This window comes from Tripterygium wilfordii, chromosome 1 (assembly GCF_013401445.1).
Source record: "Tripterygium wilfordii isolate XIE 37 chromosome 1, ASM1340144v1, whole genome shotgun sequence".
In the NCBI taxonomy this organism is placed as follows: domain Eukaryota; kingdom Viridiplantae; phylum Streptophyta; class Magnoliopsida; order Celastrales; family Celastraceae; genus Tripterygium; species Tripterygium wilfordii.
The window spans coordinates 633,995-658,739 of NC_052232.1; the positions used below are offsets into that span (position 1 = coordinate 633,995).

Sequence of the window (24,745 nt, forward strand, 5' to 3'; positions counted from 1 at the left end):
TCTTGTGCATGTGAGTTGTTTATCATTTTTTTATCTAGACATCTGATCTCGCTTCTATTATGCGGCAGGATAACATTCATTTATTGCCTAATCTCCGGATTAAGAATGGTAATTGAGATTCAATACATAAAAAAAATTTGGGTTCAGAGAGATTGAAAGTAAAGAACAAACAGGTTCATACTTAAAAAACAACTTTCCTTGATTTGCACCATCAATCTTTGAAGCATAAAAAACCCTCTTCTCCTCCCAGTATTGTGATTATTTTTTTACTGCAACTTGTTACAGCCCAGTTCATACTTAAAAACTACTTCTATTATTTGTTTTTTCATTTTTTTTTCTCTCAGTGATTGATTAGGAATATTTATCATATTTTTGCTTTCTCTAAAGATTCAATATTTAACAGGGTTATAGATCAACAGAAACCGTCTTCTTTTTTCCTGAAAGCCCAGCAAAGCATTGAAATGTAGACAGATAGTAGACAAAGAGATATACAATCTTATATATCAGAGAAAAGGCGTATACATATACATATATATAGAAGAGGGAGAAGCAGGGTACTTGCATAAGCTTTTTAGTACTCTCATCGTTACTACAATCTAATATATATAAACACAAGAGTTAGCTAGAGTAGGCTTAGTAGCAATATCTATACAACATAAACTATCTTCCACGAATCAAGGCCTGGCGAGATGGTCCACAAAAACCATCCCACCATATGATTCGACAGCCTGATCGCTATTGATTTCAGGCTGCTGCCTCATCTTGAGAACTTGAGGCGCACCATAGTATTCAGCAGACTGATCACTACTTATAACAGGCTTTTGTTTCACTGTGAAAACTTGAGGGCCATAATACACACATGGTTGCTGAAGTTGCTGCTGCTGCTGCTGATATTGATGTGGTTTAGAAGGATGAGCATGTAGTCCTCCCGTAGACCTACCAGGTTGGTTTCCGTATAACCCCTGAATCGCAGCAAAGCCTTCCTCTCCGATCTTCTTGAGGCGGTCTTGTACTTCCCGTCCATTGCTCCTACCAAGACGTGATGCCATATCTGCTAATAAGAGCAGAAGAGACTAAATAATTTGTTTCAAGGGAGTTGTTTGTTGTTTTGTTTGGTGTAAAGTTGGTAGGAGTACTAGCCCCATATATAGAGAGACAATTGATTGCTGGATAACTAGAGTTTCACATTTCAAGGCTCGAAAATAGGATAAACATGACTGGGACCAAGAACAGGACCATATAGAAAAGTTGGCCTTTAGAAGTTCTCTCTTTATCCTGAGAATCTAAATCTGATATATAATCTAAATCTGATATATATGCTGATTGCTGAGAACCTTTATTCTGGGAGGTAAGGATTCATTCAACCCTCCAAATTAATATCCGCGGGGGACCAAAACTCGTTGGAATGATTTCATTTTTCTTATACATGAATAGATTCATAATCCATTGCCTTAAGTCATATGTTCAGGATAATGTGCAAAGATATGATCAAAGTTATATTGTAGTCACAGAAACAACATTGAAGTTAATTATCATCAAAACAGCAAAAAGGAAAGATATATATCTCATCTTGGACAAAACTGGATTAGATATTCAAAATTTTATTCCCAAGAAGCTACTTTTACCCTACTTTCCGGATGGACCGTCCAAGAGGATCATTTGAATTCGGAATTAATGATCAGAATGCGAAGAAAATGGTTTGTATATTCTTGAGTATCATAAAGGGGAAGATGTTTATTGTCATCAATGGAGCAATAGGGGGGTCTGTACCACGATAAAAAGTACGTTTTGCCTCGTCATTTCAAGTGAAAGCATATCTACATATTTGCTCAAGCATGCATAAAGTTTTTGAAAGCAAATCGCTCCGTCTTCATATGTCTCCTCCATGCACAGAATTTCTTGTCCAGCATTTTATTGTGACAAGCTGATGCCTAAACAGTATAAGGTACTGACCTCTCATGAGCTGGAGTTGCAGAATATAGTATTGAACCTTAGCATATGTAAAGAATTGGCATGCCGAAGCAAACATTCGCCCTAAGCCTAGAGTAAAGCTGTGAATGTAACATATATCAGATTTCAATTAGAGAATTTTCTGTCAGTTCCAAATTATATGATTAAATTAGAAGCTCTTCTTCACACTTCATTCCTATACCCCACCACTATGAACAAAGAAACCAATTCTTTCTTTCACTGTTTCACATCATGTCAAAAAAATAAGTTAAAAAGAGATTGTTTTTCTGGTATCTAGGCCTAGTCATCGACTGGATCGAATTAGATGCTTCAAGAAAGGAGCCAGTTGGATTAAAAGACTTCAACTTTAACCGATAGAAACAAGAAAAAATCTGTGTTATTGGAAATTCTGTTCGGTGTTTTGACTGAATAAAGCACACAATGTGATGAGTAATGCAATTTATAGACTGTGATTGTAGTCTCATGTTTCGGAGTCTGGACAAATACAACATTCATGTCCGAGTTGTCTGTTCACTATGCAAGAAGCTCCCTAAGATCCTCAAGTTGAAAGATGCAGACCTACCCATCTTGGTCTCATTCAAAGCACATGATTCCTAAAGAAGGTTCATATATGATATTCACAGAAGATGTGGAGATAGAACATTATTGACTTGGTCTAATCAATACCATGACTAACATTAACTTAGCACAAAAGCATATTATTACAGCGCATTCACTTTTAACTTGTCACTATTTCAGTCAAATTTCCATGGAATCAGATGTTCTGCAACTTATGATTTCTCATGGAATCTTAACTAACTGCATGTAGAATATAAGTAGATTTTTTTTTATGGTTTCTGGACTTGCTTTTGTGGAAAATTCTTGTGATCTTCTGCTCTAAAAGGCAAAAATATATTCTAGCAGACCTAGGCTTGTGACACATCCCGGAGACAATCTCTCCACATATTATGTGGGGGTAAAATCTACATACCCTGCTCACTGTGAAATGCTTGTACATGAGAGTTGTTTACCTTTTTAATCTTGACGTGAGATTTGTTCTATTATGCGGCAGGATAACATTCATTTATTGCCTAATCTCCAGAGTGAACATATTGATTGAGATAAAAAATAAAAAAATAAAAACTTTTTTGGGTTCAGAAAGCTTGAAAGTACAGAACAAATAGGTTTATACTTCAAAACAACTTTCCTTGATTCGCACTTCATCAATCATTGAAGCACAAAAGACCTTCTTCTTCTCCCAGTATTGTGATTGTTTTACTGCAACTCGTTACAGTGCAGTTGATGAATATAAATATATTTGTCTGTTCTTTTTTTTTTCTCTCTCACTGATTGATTAGAATTACTTATCATATTTCTGCTTTATCTGAAGATTCAATATTTAACAGGGTTATAGATCTACTTCTTTTTTCCTGAAACCCCAGCAAAGAAATGAAATGCAGACAGATAGTAGTTTTGCAAATCATGATGACAAAAGGAGGTAGACAGAAATATTCACTCTTATATATCAGAGAAAAGGCGTATACATATATACATATTCATATATAGAAGAGGGAGCAGCGGGGTACTTGCATAAGCTTTTTAGTACTCTCATCGTTACTCCAATCTAATATATATAAACACAAGTGGTAGTTAGACTAGGCTTAGTAGCAATATCTATACAGCATAAACTACCTTCCGCGAATTAAGGCCTGGCGAGATGGTCCACAAAAACCATCCCACCATACAATTCGGCAGCCTGATCGCTATTGATTTCAGGCTGCTGCCTCACCTTGAGAACTTGAGGCGCACCATAGTATTCAGCAGACTGATCACTACTTATAACAGGCTTTTGTTTCACTGTGAAAACTTGGGGGCCATAATACACACATGGTTGCTGCTGCTGCTGTTGATATTGATGTGGTTTAGAAGGTTGAGCATGTAGCCCTCTGGTAGGCCTACCAGGTTGGTTTCCGTATAACTCCTGAATCGCAGCAAAGCCTTCCTCTCCGATCTTCTTGAGGCGGTCTTGTACTTCCCGTCCATTGTTCCTAGCAAGACGTTGTGCCATATCTGCTAATAAGAGCAGAAGAGACTAAATTTGTTTCAAGGAAGTTGTTTGTTGTGTTTTTTCTTGGTGTAAAGTTGGTAGGAGACTAGCCCTATATATAGAGAGAACCAATTGATTGCTAGATAACTAGAGTTTCACATTTCATGACTCGAAAAGCGGATAAACATAATCAGAACCAAGACCAGGACCATATAGAAAAGTAGGCCTTTCCAAGTTCTCTCTTTATCCTGAGAATCTAAATCTGATGTATATGCTCATTACTGAGAACCTTTATTCTAGGAGGTAAGGATTCATTCAAACCTCAAAATATCCAGGTGGACCAAAACTCCTCGGAATGAGTTCATTTTTCATATACATGAATAGATTCATAATCCATTGGCTTAAGTCTTTATGTTCAAAATAATATCTGCAAACATATGATCAAAGCTATATTGTAGTCAGAGAAATAGCATTTAAGTTAATTGTGTTTAATGTAAATTGGATATTTTGTTTGTGGGGTTTCACTTTTATCATCAAAACAGAAGAAGGAAAGATATATATATATATCATCTTGGACAAAACTTGATTAGATGTGCAAAATTTTATTCCCAAGAAGCTGCTTTTACACCACTTTCCGGATGGACCATCCAAGAGGATCATTTGAATTCGGAACTAATGATCAGAAGGTGAAGAAAATGTTCTGTATATTCTTGATATCATAAAGGGGAAGATGTTCATTGTCGTCAATGGAGCAATAAGGGGGTCTGTAACAAGATAAAAAGTACGTATTGCCTCGTCATTTCAAGTGAAAGGATATCTACATATCCACTCAAGCAAGCCTAAAGTTTTCGAGAGCAAATCGCTCCATCTTCATACATCTCCTCCAAGCACAGAATTTCTTCTCCAGCATTTTATTGCGACAAGTTGATGCCTAAACAGGATAAGGTACCGACCGACCATGAGCTGGGGTTGCAGAATATAGTATTGAACCTTAGCATAGGCAAAGAATTGGCGTTCAGGGATAATTTAACTACTGTTTCTTTCCTGACATGAGTTTTGTTTCCATTATTTTGCATACCGATGCTTACATTTTAGAAAAATAATGTAAAAGTCCGTAAAAATATACATAAAAGCCAAATCAACCCTATGCATATAGATAATCCTGAAACAGATGATCATAAACAGCATGAAAAGAACATCTCTATGCAGAAATACAACATTATTGTCTTGTTTATGAAGCAAACCTGTAATAATATCTTGAGGTTGCAAGATATGAACTATGAAGATAAACACCCATGTTAGTTTGTTCAAAGCATATGATTCCCATCAATACTGTAGGTCCATAATAGATATATGATCAGATACATAAAATACTTAAAGTGGTTGATAAAAAGAAAACATTATTGAGATTTGATTCCATGCTTCAAGGAGGTATTTCTCTGTTCAGAACTCTTGTTCAGCATCTTTTTTTTTACTTTCTGGTTTGAATTACTTGCTAAAATTAGTTAAAAAGGAAAGGGAAAAAATAAAAAAAGTACTACTTCAGTTATGGATTCTGAGCTTCTATTAACTAACCAGTCGGATAGTATTACTCATCGGCTTCTACCAATACTTTGTGATCATCTGTTCTAATGTGTGAAAAGTATTCCGGTTTCATCTCTACAGTAGGACGGTGATTGGGCATCTATTTTTCGCTGATAATTGATTCCCCTTTCCACTTTATCAATCATTGAAGCATAGTTTTTCAGATCAGAAGTAGACGACTACATATATTGACTCCATATATAGAGATCAAAGAGTAGCAGGGTACTTGAATATATATTTTTTTCACAGTACTCTCATGTTACTCCAACACTTTATACATACATAGACTGATAGACAAACTGTACTTACTAACTATATATAACACTATCTTCCATTAAGCCTTAATTGGTGCGCTGATCATGATCACCCTCCCACCACAGTGATGAGCAGCCTGACCACTAGTGATAGCAGGCTGCAGCTGCTGGTTCACTGTGAAAACTTGGGGGTCCAGCACAAAATACATACTAGCTGGTTGATGATGATTATGAAGATGACGTTGCTATTGATGTCCTTGGCTTGGCGTCAAACCGACCACATGAGAGACTTACATTATTACAGAACCTTATCTTTGGTCAAAAAAGTTGCAGTCACAAACTGATTCTTTCAGAACTCCAGTTTGAGGGATTTTTCTCAGTCATATTCATTGCATTATATATTTATGACACGGAAGTATGTCCTTTGTGAATCCGATTCCCTCGTCTAGCTTACAACATTTCCTTTGGATCATATTCTTAGACCTTGAATGGCAGTTGCTTCAATCTGAATTATTTTCCACAATCTGAACTTATTATTCTTGCTTCTTTCGGTTGTTTAACTGATACGCCATCAGAATGCCTACGCGTTACTATGATGCAACCAGTATTGCATTAGACAGATATGTACAACATAATTAAGAGAGTTAATGTTAAAATCAGGTGTCTAGCAACTCTCAGATCCCATTTTTTGCCATTTAATGCATATGATTAGATAATGAATATGTAAGTCTGATGAATCAGCATCTGATTCTGCTATATAATATTATTGTTTGTGGCCGACCCTCATCATGATTGATCGGTAAGGTAGGGGATTTTGGTCAAAACTTATTGTTTGTGCCCAACCCTTCAGATACTATTGTTCATCTAAGACCAATGATTCTGGGAATCAAGAAAACACATATCCATTATTCATTTCAGACCAGAGAAATAGGAAGCTATTCATGAGTGTCCAAGGTGTTTGTCTATATATAGTCCTACTACTCCAACCTTCTTTACTAAGAAAAAAAAAACAACACAAACATCCTTACTAAGACCACTAATCTCTAGTGCTCTCTTAAGTGCAGAAATGGCAGCTCGCCACGCTAGGAACAACGGACGGGATGCCAGAGAGCGCCTTGCTAAGATCGGTGAAGAAGGCTTTGCTCTCATAGATGATCTGTTCTACAGGGGCAAACCTCTCCCTAGGCCTGGCGGAGGGTCGCATGCTGCTCCTCTTCATCAAGAAAAGCAATATCATCGTCGTCATCGTCAGGATCAGAACCAAAAACAGCAATCTGATTGTGTGTACCAATACCATAGACTCGAAGCTGTCACAGTGATAACAGAAGCCTGCAACACTAGGGAATATTAGGATCGCCATGGTCGATATTTTCATCTTCAGTACCAACACCATCAATCTAGGTTATGCAAGTATCCCTTCTGCTCGCTCTTGCTATATATTAATATAGATGTTGTATGCCTCCTCTGTGATATGTATATATTTATATACATATATATATGGAGCTTGTCTAGTTTCTTTGTGATCATTATCTGCAAAACTGTCTTTCTAATTATCATAGTTAGCAGACTAGTTTCTTCTTCCCTTATTCACAACCAACTTTTACTTCTCTTTCTTGCTAGCTATGTTTTCTCAATTAATCCTATAAACTTTTGCTTACAATATTAAAAGGATGAGGCACGGAATAAGAATTCTTATATGCCACATCAAGAGTAATCCTAGGCCTATCCGGTGTTGAAATTCTCAGCCCAAATACATCAACAATATTGCACTATTTGGATTTACCGGATCACTATAGATACATCAGACCCACGAAGCGTTGTTTTTCATGGGCCATCATCAATTATACTTATGCTCATAAAACACGTTGATAATGTTTGAGGGATTGAGTTTTGTTTATAGGCCACTCGACTGGGTTATGCCACATCGCTGCGAGATTATAGTCTTGACATCCCATAAACCATAATCTCTTTTGTTTATCAGAACATAATTTTCCAATCACAACCTCACAAGGTGAGTCCAGAAACATGAAATTAATATTATAATGTTCAAGTCGGTTATAATTCCAAGAGAAGTTCATGCCTTTTGATTTGGAGCATCCAAATTAAGATGGAAAAGTGGTACGAGGGATTCTTTGAACCATTGTTTGAAATTGAGGGGCTCGTTTGATAAAAAAAAACCATAGGGGTTCAATTAGACTTTTTTTGAAAATATATGAGTTTATCGGTTACTTATCTCCCATTTACTAAAGGGATACGTTGAAAGAGTATTGAGGTGGGCTTGGCAGCTTCATCAATTTGTACGTCTAAAGGACAAGGATCTGCTAACTCGGTAAGCCCACGAAGCTGTCAAATGGGCCTCATCGGTTCATTGTGCATTCCCATTCATGCTTTATTGCTTTACCCCTAACAAAACCAATCAAAAACTGCATGGATTTGATCAATTTCTTGGCCGATTGTCGTTGGAGCGGGGGAGGTGGGAGATCATGACCCATCCAGATCCAGCGATACGGTTGATACGAATCATGACCCATCTAGCGACATTTCCAACACAGGATATTAATATTATAATACTGCGGAGAGAGCAAGGTAAAGCTCTCACTGCTACTGGTTCTCTCTTCCTTTTTCACGCTTGTGATCTTCGAAACGGTAGCGCTTCCGGGTCAAATTGTGTGTATCCTCTGTTGATTTATCTGAATCGGAAGATTTGAAATGGCGAGCCGTACATCGGATCTGCTAACTCAAGTGGATCCAGCTTACCAGCTCGACCTCGACGCATTGCTTCGTTATGCCTCTGCAAACGTACCTGGCTTCCCTGTCTCTCCCTCCTCTTTCACTCTCTCTCAGGTAGGCTTTCACGTGAAATTTCTTTGTTCTGTTTATTTTACTTCAGTTTTTTTAATTTCGTTGACATTTTGTTTTCGTGTTTTGGGCGTGTGATGTTAGTTTGGGCATGGACAATCGAACCCTACGTATTTGATGGAAGTCGGGACTGGAGGTGCTGTTGAACGGTACGTTTTGAGGAAGAAGCCTCCCGGGAAGCTACTGGAGTCTGCTCACGCCGTTGACAGAGAGTTTCAGGTTCCAATTTCTTGTGTTCGTTTTTACTCGGTCACCGTGGATAGTTTCTTTTCCCTTTGTTTGTTTGCCGAGAAATTTTTTTGTGAACTCAATTACGGAATAAAAAAATAAAGATAAACAACACATGTGCATAAAGGCTAAAGCTAATGGTCTGGGCGGGATTGGGGACAGACAAACAAGATGTAGGAAGGAATTACCCCACATAATATTTGGTGGGCTTTTTCAGGAATTCAACCTATAAAGGTTGCACTAATGCAACTTTAACACTTTTAAATTCCTTTAATGAATATACGGATATTTATATTTAAATGTAAGTTGTCTGCACAAATTTTTGATCTCTCTCTAAACAGGTTCTTAAGGCGTTGGGTGATCTTACGCAAGTTCCAGTTCCTAAAGCATACTGTTTGTGTAACGATCCAAGTGTAATTGGGACCGCATTTTACATTATGGAGTTCCTGAATGGGCGCATATTTGTAGACCCTAGTTTACCGGTACGACACTTTGCGTTTGATTGAATTAATATGCTAAATGTGTTTTTCTTGTTTTTAGAACCAGCCTTAACCTTATGATGGATGATGATACTTTCGTCTGTTGTTGAATTGAGAAAAATCTTCTGAATTGTGTCTAGGGTGTGGCTCCTGAGAGGAGGAGAGCAATTTACAGAGAAATGGCAAGAGCTTTAGCTTCTCTGCATTCTGCAAATGTGGATGCTATAGGTCTAGGGAAATACGGACGCCGAGACAACTATTGCAGACGGCAGGTACACGAGTTTTTTTTTTGTTTTTGTTTTTTTTTTTCTGAAAGTTGCTGCCCCTGTGCTTACTCATATTGTTCTTAACGCTGTACATTGGAATGCCCAACTTCATAGATGACATGAACAGATTAAGGTTGTTTGAAGCATGATGGGGAAAGTCGGGAAAATAGGAATTATCTGCATGAGCATCCACTTTGTTATGTCTTCCGCATGCAGAAAAAATAGCTAAAGCTCCTAAACAATTTACTTTCAAGCAAAACCATGAGAAGTTTACAAAGAGGGAATTGTGCTACAAATGCTGCTTCTAAGTTTTATGATGTTGTTTTAGGTAGAGAGATGGGCGAAACAATACATTGCTTCAACTGGTGAGGGTAAATCTGACAGAAATCCAAAGATGTTGGAGCTGGTTGACTGGTTACGGCAAAACATGCCCCGTGAAGATTCTTCAGGAACACTGGGAGGCCTAGTCCATGGAGACTTTCGCATGGACAATCTAGTATTCCATCCCATTGAGGTTTTACTTCTAATTATTATAATGATTCATATAATTTTGTATGTCTCACTTTTAGGTATCTCAATGTTTTCCATATGCATGCTTAGCAATGAGAGCTTGAATTGTTTTAAAAAATTTTGCAATTATTTATTGGAAAAAAACATACAATTGTCTTTTAAAGACGAGTCTCATGGTGATTGGTGTTCCTGAACCCTAAATTCTAAATACTGATATTCACATCTAACAAGCTACGTTTGATAATGCAGGATCGAGTGATTGGTGTTTTGGACTGGGAACTGTCTACTCTAGGGAACCAAATGTGTGATGTTGCATACTGCTGTCTGGTACCAGAAAAACCAAATAGTTTCAGTTTTGTAACGGAAAGAGGGTTATCTACTGTGGTCTTGTTATTCATCAAGATGTCTTTCTATTCTTCTTCTGACCTCTGTTTTCCTTCTTTTCAGCCTTACATTTTGGACATTTCCCATGGCAAGAAACAAATAGGTCAAGGTTTTGAATTTGCTGGGATTCCTGAAGGGATACCTTCTCAGGCAGAATTTCTCGCGGAATACTGCTCTGCAGCTGTAAGGCCTATTACAATAAATAGCTTTGCTAATGTTGTGTTCAGCTGGCATATAACTTAATCGTCTTATGCAAACACCATGGTGTTCATCAAGAAGAGTTATTGGGTCTGTTCCCCAAGATAAGGTTAAGTTGGTGGTTGAGAAAAGCATCAAGTATATTATGGTGCTGATGTAGATAATTGCAATTAATATGAGAAGTTTTTCTAGAGTACTATGTGGTGATAATTAATATTGAAGATGGCCATGAGCACTGGCCAGTGGTTAGTGTTATTTCGGTGTATTATTCTTGTTGATGTTAATTAATTAACTGGGTTCACTCTCTCGTCACTCTGAAGTTACTATATGCCATCTTCAACTATCTTTTTTCGTATACCAAATTGTTTTTAAGGTGTGCCATTCGCTGAATTGAAATACTCGTGCTTTATTCAATGTCAAAATGCACAGGGAAAAGTGTGGCCTGCTGCTGAGTGGAAGTTTTATGTTGCCTTTGCTTCATTCCGTGGGGCATCAATCTATGCAGGAGTACATAGCAGATGGCTTATGGTATTCTATCAAGAAAAGTCTGATACACTTGGTAGTAATCTTGTGCAAAGCCTTCTTGTGGTGGACTGTACCTTGATGTATATATTGTCACAATGATAATGCAGGGCAATGCTTCAGGAGGAGAGCGTGCCCGCTATACCGGTAATATAGCTAATGGTCTTATAGACTCTGCATGGGCTTTTATTGGACGGAAATCTGTTCTTCCTGAGCATCGTCCATCTGGTAGCTATATTTCTATGTTGTTATCTTAGAATATTGAATTCAGCTAATCAACAGGCTTGCTCTTCTTTCTTTCTTTCTTTCTTTCTTTCTTTTCCTATTTTGATAACTGGAAAGTATGAAAAAGTAGTCACCATCGTGAGCGACATTTACTATGCATGTTTATTATGTCAAACCTGGGAGCGGGAGAGTAAAGGTAGACTGATGTTAGCTGCTCATTTTCCCTAATGTAGTGGACTCATTACCTTGATATGAGTGATGCCCCATGAGTTATACTTGATTTTATTTGTAGAGTATCTGAACCATTACTACATCCAGGCAAATTGGGGGAGAGAGAGAGAGAATGAAGACTTTGTTCATGTTGAGTTATAAGCATAGAACTAAGCACTATCTTTTTCTTCGTTCTCTAACAACCTCCAGCTTCCCAAACCTGTATCCTTGGTGTTTACTTAGGCACCCTATTGCACTTTTTGGGGCTTGTGAAACATTTTCCACTTGGAGATGGAGCAGGATTACTTGGGAGACTCAAACTGAGCATTAGTAATGTATCCCTGCTCTTGTCTGACAGTATAACTGTCATTCTGGTATTAATTAATAATGTATATCTGCTATGTTTCTCCTCTGCCGTCTGGTGATTCTGAATTTCAATATATATAAAATCCAAGAGAGAGATTGCATTCAAAGGAATCCAAGAGAGATATAGGACTTAAAGATGTCAGTTTTTACACATTCAAATGCATCTTGTTAGACCTTCATTTTGATTTATACTTAAAACTTTGGTTGAGGATTCTCTGTTCTTTCAACTAAAGATTTTGGGTTTGATATATTTGAACACCATATTTGCTCGCCCTTCATTCTGACTTGTACTCAAGACTTTAATCAAGTTTTTTGTTCTTTTACTCAGAGGGCATCAAAACATATAATTTGAAGAATTCTAGTGAAGCAAACAAACATGAAAGTTTTTTAAGGGAAGGAGGCACTTTTGTTCCAAGTACAAGGGTAGCAGAATTGAGAAACAGATTGATTAAATTTATGGAAGATAACATCTATCCAATGGAAAATGATTTCTCTAAACTTGCACTGTCTTCCTCGCGTTGGACAATTCACCCAGAAGAGGAGAAATTGAAGGAGCTGGCAAAGAAAGAAGGCCTATGGAACTTATTTATTCCTGTATGGATCAAGATTTTACCCCAGTCATATCTCCTGCCTTTCTGACTTCATATTCACTTTTCATTCTAATGACTGTTCCTTGCAAAGTAAAATGTTACAACCCTGTGTATTTTTTTTATGCAGATTGATAGTGCTGCTAGGGCCAAAAAATTACTGTTTGATGGGAATAATCATGGAGATGAATCAGACCTTTTACTTGGTGCAGGCCTTTCAAACCTTGAGTATGGATACCTTTGTGAGGTCATGGGCCGGTCTCTTTGGGCTCCACAGGTGTTCAATTGTGGTGCACCTGACACTGGAAATATGGAGGTAAAAGTTGCTTTCAGATTTGTTAAGATGTAGCTATAATACGTTTTGCTTTCCCCACTGGAAGTGCTGTGAGCTCTGCATCCAAGAAAAGTTAGATCTAAATAGTTACTTTCACAAAAACTAGTACCGTAAAACAGTGAAATTCCCGTGTTGATTTTTTTTAAATGGTACAGAAATTTTGCTGATAGCCCATGTAATGAAAAGGGCCAAAATAAGAAAAGCAGATGAGGAGTAATTTTCTCTAAAACAGTAAACAATATTTCCTCTGTTACATTTATCTCCCGTTAAACCATATACGAAGGTTTTCCACCATCTACTTTCAATGATCTATTGGGGAGTTCCCTTGCTCTCTTCTTTAACGTTCTCTCAAACGTTTCCCAAAAATTCGTGAATGGTGTTGAGTCTTCTCTCCCTTTCTTTTCTTGGACTTGTTAAAAACTTCTAAGCTTGTCTTTCCTTTATTTCTTGAATGATAGTAATAAATTAATAATACTCTTATGGATAGAAAAATATGCTTCTGCAACTTTTTGGATCTGACCAAAGGACATTGTAGCCTAACTTTTGCCAATATTATTTGTTTACTTTTTGTTTGCTGAACTAAATCTTGTTATTTGTGATACTTTTGTTTTCATTTTAGGTATTGTTGCGTTATGGTAACAAAGATCAGCTGAAAGAATGGCTTATTCCTTTACTTCAAGGAAAAATCCGCTCTGGATTTGCAATGACAGAACCGCAAGTTGCATCTTCCGATGCCACCAATATCGAGTGTTCCATTACAAGGTAGAATTTTGCAGTATCTTGTAAGGACAGAAGGGTTAGCTAGTTTATTTTCCTTCACCCTGCCAACCCCCAAATCATGGAAATAAAATTATCATATATTACAAATTATCAGAAGGGTTAGCTAGTTTATTTCTCTATTAATGCACTCCTTGAACAGAGAAGGGGATTCATATATTATAAATGGGACCAAGTGGTGGACAAGCGGAGCCATGGATCCTAGGTGTAAACTTCTGATTGTCATGGTCAGTTCTTGTAATACAACTTCGCAGACTAGTAGTATCTGTTATTCACATGGTCAGAAATAAAGCTGATCTTGGACATTATGCAGGGAAAAACTGACTTCAGTGCCCCTAAGCATAAGCAGCAATCTATGATCTTAGTGGATATGCAGACTCCTGGCATACATGTGAAGAGAGCACTCACCGTATTTGGATTTGATGATGCACCTCATGGGCATGCTGAAATTTTATTCCAAAATGTGCGTGTGCCTGCAAAGAATATACTGTTGGGAGAAGGACGTGGATTTGAAATTGCCCAGGTAAATTGTTTATGTGCCTTCTTGAGTAACTTACTGAATTAGTATAAAAGTTGGTTGCCATTTGACTTAAAAACTCTGGTACTGTTAATGTTCTTCCAGGGTAGATTGGGGCCTGGAAGATTGCACCACTGCATGAGACTGATAGGTGTAGCTGAGCGTGGCATGCAGCTTATGGCTCAAAGGGCTCTCAGTAGAAGTGTGTTTGGAAAATTGATTGCAGAGCATGGTTCCTTTCTTTCAGACATTGCGAAGGTCTTTACTTTTGAATCCTAAGAATAACGAACTACAAAAACCAATTCCACTTTTCCTTTATTGCTTCTCATTGAGTTTTAGCCTTATCTACTTATTATAGTGACAACCTACAGCTAGCAAAGCTTTCTGTGTTATGATGATAGTGATTTTCTATGATTGGCTGTCCTATGCAGTGTCGAGTAGAGCTGCAAAAGACAAGATTGTTGGTTCTGGAAGCAGCCGATCAGCTTGATCGGCTTGGAAACAAAAGAGCCCGTGGGATCCTTGCAATGGCTAAGGTAATTGTTAATTTGATGTACATAAATTAACACTAATCTTCCAGTTGATCAGCCAAAACACTGATGAAAATCTCTTCTACCAAGCAGGTAGCAGCTCCTAACATGACGCTCCAGGTGCTTGACTTGGCAATGCAAGTTCACGGGGCAGCTGGGTTATCGTCTGACACTGTTCTGGCACACCTCTGGGCGGTAGCAAGAACCTTGAGAATCGCTGATGGTCCAGACGAAGTCCACCTAGGTACAATTGCCAAGTTGGAATTACAAAGAGCTAAGCTTTGAAAGCTTCAGTGCAATAATTTTAAGCTGCCGACTTTTTATTTTCACTTGCTTATACAGGAAGAAACACAGGGAAAGTTCGGTAATGATACTGCCCATAAAAAAAAAAATGATCTTTAGTGGCACAATAATAAGAGTCCACAGTTGATATTGTAATATATGAATCAGATTGAGAAATAGCAATGCCAATAATATAATGATTGAGTTGATAATTTTTGTTTTGAGGTTTTTAGACAGAGAAAAGGCAGAAGGTGGCCATCTAATATTTCATGAATCCAGAGCTCTCTCTCTGAGACCATAGAAGACCCCTCCTCTTTTAATAGAGGATTCTTTCTTTCTACCACACATTTGCCAACAGAACTAACTGCCATTTGAGCCAAAACTATATTTAGTCTTCCCTACATACCCTATATAGAACTCCTCTCCTTTCACAAATTCTCCATAAACCAGAGCCCAAGGGGCATCAAAGACCAGCTACTCTGCGTAAGAGAGCCCCAGCAGCTCTGTTTATATAACCCTAAATTATCTCATTTGCATTTTCAGACAAAAAAAAGAAAGAAAGTAAGAAGAAAAAATTGAATTTCATTAGGCTGTTCTGTTAAGGATGGCGTACGGATCAAGTGATGATGCAGGCAAGAAGAAGAAGGTCGCGATCATTGGCGTCTCTTCATTGATTCTGGTGGCTATGGTTGTTGCTGTGGCAGTTGGGATTAACAGCAACAGCTCGGGTTCATCAGACTCCGGCAAAGCTGCTCCAGCCAGCGAGATTTCAACATCATCAAAGGCGGTTAAGGCCCTCTGTGCACCAACTGATTACAAGGAAACCTGTGTCAAAAGCCTTGAACCAGCAGCCGGAAACACCACCGACCCAAAAGAGCTTATCAAGATTGCATTCGACGTCACAATGAAGACGATCAAAGAAGCAATTGCAAACTCCACAACCTTGAATGATCTGGCCAAGGACCCAAGAGGGAAAGCAGCTCTTGACAATTGCCAAGAATTAATGGAACTTGCCATTGATGATCTCAAAGAGTCATTTGAGAAAATCGGAACTTTCGAAATGAGCAAGCTCCAAACGTTTGTTGAGGACCTCAAGACTTGGATCAGCGGCTCTCTAACATACCAACAAACATGCATGGATGGATTCCAGAACACAACAGGCGAAGCTGGAAAGAAAATGAAGGAATTCTTGAAAACTTCATGGCAACTCACAAGCAATGGCCTTGCCATGGTTGATGAATTCTCTAAAGCCATTGGTTCTTTAAATTTTCAAGGCACAAGTCGTCGTCTTATGGAGAGCGGTGAAGCCCCTTCGTGGCTCGATTCCAGTAAGCGCAAGCTTTTAGCTGCAACTCCAGCCACAATCAAACCCGACGTTGTGGTGGCTAAAGATGGAACTGGCAAGTACAAGACTATCAATGAGGCCTTGAAAGCAGTACCTATCAAGAGTCCAAAACAATTTGTTATTCACATCAAGGCTGGTATCTACAAGGAGAAGGTTGATGTTCCAAAGAATTTGACAAATGTTGTGATGCTCGGGGACGGCCCAAAAAAGACCAGAATCACCGGAGACATCAGCTACGTCCAAGGCGTCACCACCACCTGGCAAACTGCCACATTCTGTAAGTACACCGATCGATCTGTCGTTGATGTGAAACACTACTACTTCTATATGTTACTGTTAATAACAGAAGTTTTTGGTTGATATTGCAGCTGCTGTTGGAGCTGGATTCATGGCAAAGGACATTGGGTTCGAGAACACAGCAGGACCTGAAGGACACCAAGCAGTGGCATTGCGTGTGCAGGCCGACAAGTCTGTGTTCTACAATTGCCATATGGATGGTTACCAAGACACACTCTACACCCACGCCCACCGCCAATTCTTCCGCGACTGCACCATCTCGGGCACCATTGATTTCGTCTTTGGCAACGCCCTTGCTATATTCCAGAACTGCAAACTGGTAGTCAGGAAGCCCATGGAAAACCAACAGTGCATTGTCACCGCACAAGGCAGGCTCGACCAGCGTGAACCAACCGCCATAGTCTTCCAAAACTGCTCCATCACAGCAGAACCTGCGTTACTAGCTGTCAAGGACATAAACAAATCTTACCTCGCCCGGCCATGGAAGGAATACTCCAGGTTCATACTCATGCAGTCTCAGATTGATGCCTTCATCCAACCTCATGGATTCTTGCCATGGATGGGTACATTCGCCATCAACACATGCTGGTATGCTGAGTTTGGTAACAGAGGACCTGGTGCTGTCACTGCACAAAGAGTCACATGGCCTGGTATCAAGAAACTCACAGCAGAAAGTGCTGTGGATTTCACTGCAGCAAAGTTCTTCCTTGGTGATACCTGGATTCCTGCCACTGGAGTTCCCTACGATGCTGGCATGATGAATGTGTAGAACAAGAAAGAAGAAGAAGAAGAAGAAGAAGAACAGCTTTTCAAATAGTTAGTGGATGGAGAGAGTGGTTCTGATTGTAACATTAATTTAGTAAGTCTTTAATTATACTTTGTATTATCAACTCAAAACAGAGGAAACTGTGTAAATTGAAGAGCTCAAGAAACAAGTATTATAAACAAGTGATTACTTACAGGAAGTGATGTAGATTGACAAGATCATCACAAAACATAAATTATATGATTAGTCATAATCGAATTTCAAGATTATATCTCATAACGGATTGACATAATCCCTAGTGATGTATATAAATAAATCTTAACATATTTGACACATGTGATATGTTTTCTGAGTCTAAAAATCAATAACGACGGCCCATGAAAAAAAAATTTATACAAACCCGTGTTACAGAACGGACAATATTATGATGTGTTCTAATCTTAAATTTTCAATTTAGAGGTCACAGCCCAATACATTATATCCAAGGAGAAGACCCGTGAGCAAAGTAAAGTCCGGAGTAACCCATTGGGCCGATGAGGCCCAGTATCCAAGAGCCTAGAATTAGAGGTCAGAGACCCATAAGAAAACTCACGTCAGGTGCAGGCGGGAAAAAGGCTGGTGGGGAAACCTTTTGAACCCTCGTCGTCTCTGGCTCTCTCTGTCTCTCTCTCGCCAAGAGCCAAAAACATTCGCATTACCACCACACAAGGCCTAATTACTCTTCAGTTTTCTCTGTGCTTTCTCTCCCGTTTTCTTGCGAACCAATCGGAGTCTAAAACCTCCAATTTTAGGGTTTTCCATTTTTGACAACCAAAAGATAATTTTAGGGTTTCAAATCAAATTCGGGCACTATCATCATGGCATGACTAACCGCGGCGAAGAACCAGGGAGTGAAGGCATTGGTGGGTTCCACACAGTGCAGCCGGAGCGTGATCTCGGGGCCAATTGGGAGGTAGATCTCGCCAAGAAGCTCGAAGAGTATCTTTTCAAGATCTGCTCTGGTGAAATTACAGGAACTGAAGAGGATAACCATATTTCTGTTAATTTTGCGGAAGGTGAGGATTGTAATTGCACTATTATGCTGTTTATATGGTTATTGATGACTTTCTGTCTTTAAAGGTCTGTATTGCTACTGAATTTGACAATTTTTTGGGAAATATAGCTGCTTTGTTACTTCAGGGTTCAGTTCAGGTGTATAGCCGGAAGGTGGAATATCTGTACAACTTGGTTTTGCATGCTTTAGAGTTCCTTTCTCAAAAGAGGTTTGATTATGTATTGAACTTTTGTTGGTTTTAATGTTTGAATTCAATAAGCATTTGTAACTATTGAGTTATGAGTAGCAATTATGTCTATTAGATACAGTGCTAGCATTCCAGGAAAAGACTGCCATTTGTAGCCAGATTAGTTCTTTTTTCAGCTTTCAAGTTTATTTTACTTTATAGCGGTTATTCCTCGAACAGGTTATTCTGGGTAAAGCAAAGGAGATTCCTTTTTCTTCTGTAGTATGTAGCCATATTCAAGTTTGTCCCTTTATTTCTCAATAAGAATGGCCTTTTGGGTTTTGTTATGTTGTTTTTTAGATGCGTGAAGTTCCATTTGATGATCTCGTCGCAATTACCAAAAATACTAAAGTGAAAAATATTGTTACATTAATTTCGGCAGCAAGTGTAGTCTTCTAAGCCATTTACTGCTTACCATGCCCAAGCCTTGAACAATTTCCTGGAATCGCTTATACGTTTGTGTTTTTCTCCCTTTCCTCAAATTATTGGGCAGGCAGCAAGAACAAGAGGGTGCATCAGTTCAGAATGAAGAAAGTGGTTCTCGTGTGGCTGCTGAGGAACAGAATGATCTGTTTTGGGGCTTAGATGATATCCCAGGTAGGCATGTAGCCTTTATATTTGCTTTGTAGTTTCTTTGAGTTAAAGAGCAAATAAAAGATAAAAAAAAAAATTCTTAGTATTGCACTATTGCAGTGGAAGTAAGGAACCGCCTGGATAGTTCAAACAGCAAAGACATCTCTTTGACTCACTTTGTGAAGCCCCCTGCAAATCTAGTTGTTCTTGAAGGTGATTGCTTAGATACCACTGGTGATGGCGGGGAACTAGAGTCATATCTGGTATTACAGTTTCTTCCATTTGTTAGTATATTGATGCACCATTTGTGTGGTCTAACTAAATATTCATTTTTCTAAATGTTCACAGTTAGCAACCAATGATCTCTACAGGGATTTTATTCTATTGGACCCATGCGACGGCATAACAGTAGACCATTTCTTGAAGGGAGATGCAAGTATTAAAAGGCAGAATAGTGCTTACAGAGGCAGCTCAGCAAGTAAGAACTTTCTGTCCCCTACAAGACGTTCTTGTGGAACTGCCCGTAAGTCATCTCTTGGAACGAGCCAGGATGCTAATATCAACAGATCTCCGGTGGTTGGTCACAGCTTCGATAATAGTAATGTTTATATGGGTTCTGATCATCCAGCCTCTGATAATTTTGAATATGGTGATCTTGGAATTGATATGGATGATAGATATTCAGACCCTGGGGAGTTGGGTGCATCAGATGCTGATGATGATGATCCATGGAAACCGTTAAATCCTTATGAACCCGGGACCTTGAAAGTGAAGCCATTCAGAAAAGGTTGTTAAAGGATTGGCATTTATTACTTTATTAATTCTCAGCCCTCAAACTTTCCTAAACTCCTGATTTGTACTTCTATGGTAATTTTTCAAATTGCAGTAAAAGCTTTCAAAAAGAATTGGGTAATCTCTACTGCGCAGAGCTCTTTGAGTACTCTGTTTCCACCTGCGAGAATGAACGGAACAATTAGCCCAGAGTTGACAGAAATGTGGGAGAAACAACATAATGCTCTTGAAAAAGAAAAGAAGTCTCAATCTCCTTCATTATATGAAAAGGTACTCTTTCCCCTGCAGTTGTGTCTACCTGCAAATATCAAATAGTTCTGCATGAGACCCGATGCTATTACTCATTTATTCCAGCTACGGCTATCGCTCGCTGATGGAGGATCTAATCCTTGTGACACTTTCACTAATCCTGAGAATGACAAAGAGGACCTTGCTTATGATGATGCTATTCCTGATTTGGGGGAACCTGATTTTGACATGCCAGAATATATGGATGACGATGTTCCTCTATACCATGATAGGGTTAGTGCACAAGTAGCTTTGATTAAGATATATATATTCACAATATTTTGGTAGAAATCATTGTAAAATTGCATGTTTATTACTTCCTAAACAGAATGATGGTTCTGCTTGCTTCGATACTAATGAAGCTTATGGAGATGGAGTTCCAAATTCTCAGGCAAGCCTTGAAGATCTTTGTCGTTCTCACCTGGTAAGCATAGTTTCATCTAATTTCACATGGATGTCTAGTAAGCAAACTATTATTTTACATTATAATTTTAACAGCACTTGTCCAAAAACAATTTAACGGTTACATAAGCAGTCCAATTGTTTTGAAAGCTCTTCCAGTCTATCTCTCTGTTTCTCCTCAGCAGAATTTCATCTGAATTCCAAGGTGCATATGTGGGGGTTTAGTTGCTCAAACTTTTCTAAATATTTCCCCATTCAGTTTTTAGACTGATGTAGGTGTCCTAACTATGCTATGTTTGTTCCCCATCTGCATGTCAAGGGTTTAATTTTTACCAGATGTCTTTACTTTTTCTATCATGGTTATTGTGTTGCATTTCTGATGTACTGGCTACCCAAGCTTCGGTTTTCTGGATCCTAGTTCAATAGTAATGAACAACTCAAATAGCTCATCACTCAACCGTGTTCTGATTACTTTAAGGAAAAAAAATATTCTGAAGTTGGTCTATCTCATCTGAAAACTATGTCCAGGTAAAGCTGCCCAAGACCATGATTTCTGGGGTAACAGGATGTTATTTGATAAGACAAAAATGAACCTGGTCCCTATAGTTTGAGTTGATTTGGTGTCTTATCCAATAAAATGTTTTGTTTGGTTATTTTTCGAAAGTGGCTTGCTTAATTAATTATTGTTCTTGTTCGCAGGATGCTCTCCTTGCTAGCATTGCTGAGAATGAGAAGCAGACTGAATTGGCTGCACGGGTTTCATCGTGGAAACAGAAAATTGAGCACAATCTGGAAGAACAAGTAAATTCCATTACTTTTGCTCTTCTCTGGGTTTGCATTTTTTTCCCAATGTTATCGGTTTTTTAGTTTCTCCATTGCCCATAAGTTTCTGTTTGTAATAGGATTCACGCCCGCCATTTGATATTCATGACTATGGTGAAAGGATTATATTATCTCTTGAAGGAGATAATGCCACCTCCTTTGCTGATGTTGTGAAGGGTCAGGAAAAACATGATGTTGCTCGAACCTTTTCTGCACTTCTTCAACTGGTAACTTTCTTGTCGGTATTTCAAACTATAAGGTTGTCTTGGTATCAGTAGATTTCTGCTCTTATAGCCTCGTAGTGGTATTGGATTATCTTCTACTTGCCAAATCAAATATAATCCTTTTGCGTGAAGTCACTATTGAAAGAAGCTTAAATATTTGCTACTCAATATATGACTCAGGTGAACAATGGTGATGTTGATTTGGATAGGAGTAGAGTAGATGGTGAGTCCATTTGTCATACAGCTGTGAATCCTTTCCATATAAAGCTTCTTAAACATAACAAGGGACGTAAGGAACCACGATTTCATATGTCGAGAAAGAGAGTCAAATCTCCTCCTTCAGGTAAAGGACATAAGAAAGCTAACAAGTACAAGCCTGTGACAGAGAGATCTACCGCTTCCAATTCATCTTTAGCTTATGGATTAGCAGCTAAAACACAATCAAATGGCAAATTCTCTGTGAAGCTCGGAACGGTTGATGGCCTGAGGTGCACGCCTGATGGCAAGAGGAGACGTAGGTCTCGATTTGTTGAACCAGTCGACATAAATTCCGCTGGATGACAGAAAAGAACATCATTTGCAAGGGGAATTCGACATCTCTGCTGAACGGATTCTAGTCAATAACTGTAATATGGTAGTTTCAGAGCACCTATTGTTTCTACTTAATTTATACTACTTTTGATTTACTGAAGAGCTTTGTAACATTGTATAAGCATAGAACAGTTTTTGTTATTTGGCCATATAATCGTCATTTTAATACACTGAAGTGTTCCAGATTTACTTTGCCATGGACATGGAGAGACAAAATACTCCATGACTACATGCTAATTGACTTGGTCATAGCCGCCATAGTCTTTGTTGCATGATTGCATCGTTGTGTGTATAATTCTAGTCAACAATCTCACTCTACAACTGCATGGGTACCACGTTGCCTACTTTGCCAAGTTTTTTTTCTTTTTAAGGATGAATCATAGGTTCAGTATGTCTTTTGAACACTTGAATGAGCGTAAATTTCGAACCGTTAGCATAGTACGCATCACGTAACAGTTAAAATTTGGACGAAGCCTATGTGGATTAAGGGTCTGGAAATGGAACAAGTCCACGAAACTAGGATTCTAGTATTCTACAAACAAATATCACATCGATTGGTTCGAGCTCTCAACTTCGGATACCATACTCCTTAAATACGGAAAGATAACCAAGTAAGTTATCCATGTAGTTTTCGCCAAGCCTCCTTGCCATCAAACATTCGAACCTTGCATAATCTGAACTGTCCAATTAGTAGTCTGTGGGGGGTTCCCGTTTAAGAACCTAGAAGCACGCCATTTGTCTCACTGCTGAAGTCTGAAATCACCATGTAGTTTGACTTCCAAAGTCAACAAACTTGATGATCAAGTTTAATAAGAAAGAAACGATCAGAGAAAGCCGTGCAGGGAAGAGACTACGTGCCAAAGTCAATAAATTTTTGACAAATCGATTTTAAATTTTAAGTAAGCGATGCGTAGAGAGCGTGGAGAAGAGATAAACTGTCAAGGGAGTAGGACATGGCACATTGAGCCCACATGCCACAGCGGTCACGGATTCGATTGCGTAGTCATAATTTCACATCGAATTGGTATAACCCATGACTCGTTTTCTAAAAAAACCCTTTGATTTCTCGTAGCTTTTGAATGAATTCAGACTATATAGGCATGACTTATCCAATTAAAAATCATCGTTGAAGCCAAAAGAATCCCTCTCTGTGTGTCATATTATCTATCACAATCAAAGCTGAAGAATGGAAAGTGAATGGAATTGCACCCAACGGATGGCGTGTTCATGGAGTCGCACAATAGCGGGCCCATGGACTGGGCCTTCATGTTTCTGTTACCCAACAAAAAAAACAATGTACCGTATCCACCCACTAAAGATTAAGCCAATGAATATATGCCACGTCATCATTTTGGATTTAAAACAGAAAGCCTACAATCTATTTACATATAACGGGCCCATGGGCCCGGCCTTCACGCCGAGTTCTACCTTCAGATATTCTCCACTCCATTGTCGTTAGCACCAATGACTGTTAGCCACGTTATCGTTGTTGGGTTTCCTACTTTACTTCAAGCTCTGGAAATCTAAAGCGTGTGGACAACCGGAAATCAGAGGCAGCAGCAGCAGCAGCAGCAGACAATTCTTTTTCAAGCCCCATCAGCTTCACAAATGGAAACGCAACGACCGGTTCACTTATTTGAGTTTGGTAAGAAATCTTTTCCCTGTGAATAATTCCAACCAATTTGCATTATTGATTGGAGAAATAACGTTAACACGAGGCCATCAGATGTTGGCGGATTCAATGCACAAAACAAATAGCAACTAACCCATGTTGTTGGTTCGGACAAAAAAAAAAACCCATTTTGTCGGTTCGTATAAATTGGTCAACTTTTCAGACACCACAAACTGCGTTAACCTACCATATAAGTGTTTCATTATAAATATTGTCCATCAGGGTGGATCTAGAAAATGTATCGAGGGTTTGATCAGTGAGTGACTCATTGTTGGAGCCAAAAATTTATAAGAGGAGAGTCAAAGGTTGACCGGATTCGTTGGAAAACATAAATGAAAAACCTGAATAATTCTAGACCTTGAAGGTAAAGTGTGTAACATGACCCACATGAATATGTACCATTGGCATGAAAATCTTACACAAAATTCCCTTAATGTTGACATACATTTATATAGCGAAAATTTGAAAACTACACAATACTTAAACCATCTAGGGGTGGCAAAATCATGTTCGATTTGAATGATTAAATTTGTCAGACTCGGATTAAACCAAATTTCGATATAAGTTATATGTTCGAAATCCGA

At 38.6% G+C, this 24,745-nt stretch overlaps 4 protein-coding genes across 4 annotated transcripts; 3 read left to right on the top strand and 1 right to left on the bottom strand.

The window, feature by feature from the left end:
- Positions 1-3,449: 3,449 nt before the first annotated feature.
- LOC120003447 lies at positions 3,450-4,128 on the bottom strand. The gene has a single exon (XM_038852442.1). It carries the CDS (start codon positions 4,016-4,018, stop codon positions 3,653-3,655), a length of 366 nt encoding a protein of 121 aa, XP_038708370.1. The 5' UTR covers positions 4,019-4,128; the 3' UTR covers positions 3,450-3,652.
- A 4,145-nt stretch (positions 4,129-8,273) lies between these two features.
- Positions 8,274-15,321, top strand: LOC120000006 (probable acyl-CoA dehydrogenase IBR3). Its single transcript, XM_038847873.1, has 17 exons — positions 8,274-8,679; positions 8,779-8,913; positions 9,264-9,404; positions 9,542-9,673; positions 9,996-10,181; positions 10,427-10,504; positions 10,625-10,744; positions 11,189-11,287; positions 11,392-11,509; positions 12,411-12,676; positions 12,800-12,985; positions 13,623-13,765; positions 13,923-14,007; positions 14,094-14,303; positions 14,403-14,555; positions 14,729-14,833; positions 14,921-15,321. Exons 1-17 carry the CDS (start codon positions 8,545-8,547, stop codon positions 15,110-15,112), a joined length of 2,484 nt encoding a protein of 827 aa, XP_038703801.1. The 5' UTR covers positions 8,274-8,544; the 3' UTR covers positions 15,113-15,321.
- Positions 15,322-15,455: 134 nt separating this feature from the next.
- Positions 15,456-17,694, top strand: LOC120000016 (probable pectinesterase/pectinesterase inhibitor 21). Its single transcript, XM_038847884.1, has 2 exons — positions 15,456-16,731; positions 16,823-17,694. Exons 1-2 carry the CDS (start codon positions 15,714-15,716, stop codon positions 17,518-17,520), a joined length of 1,716 nt encoding a protein of 571 aa, XP_038703812.1. The 5' UTR covers positions 15,456-15,713; the 3' UTR covers positions 17,521-17,694.
- A 428-nt stretch (positions 17,695-18,122) lies between these two features.
- Positions 18,123-22,683, top strand: LOC120007920 (condensin-2 complex subunit H2). The gene is made up of 11 exons (XM_038858442.1): positions 18,123-18,572; positions 18,680-18,779; positions 19,291-19,394; positions 19,491-19,633; positions 19,719-20,157; positions 20,257-20,432; positions 20,517-20,684; positions 20,779-20,874; positions 21,552-21,653; positions 21,755-21,901; positions 22,079-22,683. The coding sequence occupies exons 1-11, from the start codon at positions 18,380-18,382 to the stop codon at positions 22,457-22,459; spliced, it is 2,049 nt and encodes a 682-aa protein (XP_038714370.1). The 5' UTR covers positions 18,123-18,379; the 3' UTR covers positions 22,460-22,683.
- Positions 22,684-24,745: the final 2,062 nt, after the last annotated feature.

Excerpts from the sequence above, each read along its gene's own strand:
- LOC120003447 (XM_038852442.1), bottom strand. The coding sequence starts at position 4,018 with ATGGCACAACGTCTTGCTAGGAACAATGGACGGGAAGTACAAGACCGC.
- LOC120000006 (XM_038847873.1), top strand. The coding sequence starts at position 8,545 with ATGGCGAGCCGTACATCGGATCTGCTAACTCAAGTGGATCCAGCTTAC. Across the intron at positions 14,304-14,402 it reads GTGGATTTGAAATTGCCCAG|GGTAGATTGGGGCCTGGAAG; the intron begins GTAAATTGTTTA and ends ATGTTCTTCCAG. Across the intron at positions 14,834-14,920 it reads GGATCCTTGCAATGGCTAAG|GTAGCAGCTCCTAACATGAC; the intron begins GTAATTGTTAAT and ends TCTACCAAGCAG.
- LOC120000016 (XM_038847884.1), top strand. The coding sequence starts at position 15,714 with ATGGCGTACGGATCAAGTGATGATGCAGGCAAGAAGAAGAAGGTCGCG. Across the intron at positions 16,732-16,822 it reads CTGGCAAACTGCCACATTCT|CTGCTGTTGGAGCTGGATTC; the intron begins GTAAGTACACCG and ends TTGATATTGCAG.
- LOC120007920 (XM_038858442.1), top strand. The coding sequence starts at position 18,380 with ATGACTAACCGCGGCGAAGAACCAGGGAGTGAAGGCATTGGTGGGTTC. Across the intron at positions 18,573-18,679 it reads TTCTGTTAATTTTGCGGAAG|CTGCTTTGTTACTTCAGGGT; the intron begins GTGAGGATTGTA and ends TGGGAAATATAG. Across the intron at positions 21,654-21,754 it reads AGCACAATCTGGAAGAACAA|GATTCACGCCCGCCATTTGA; the intron begins GTAAATTCCATT and ends TGTTTGTAATAG.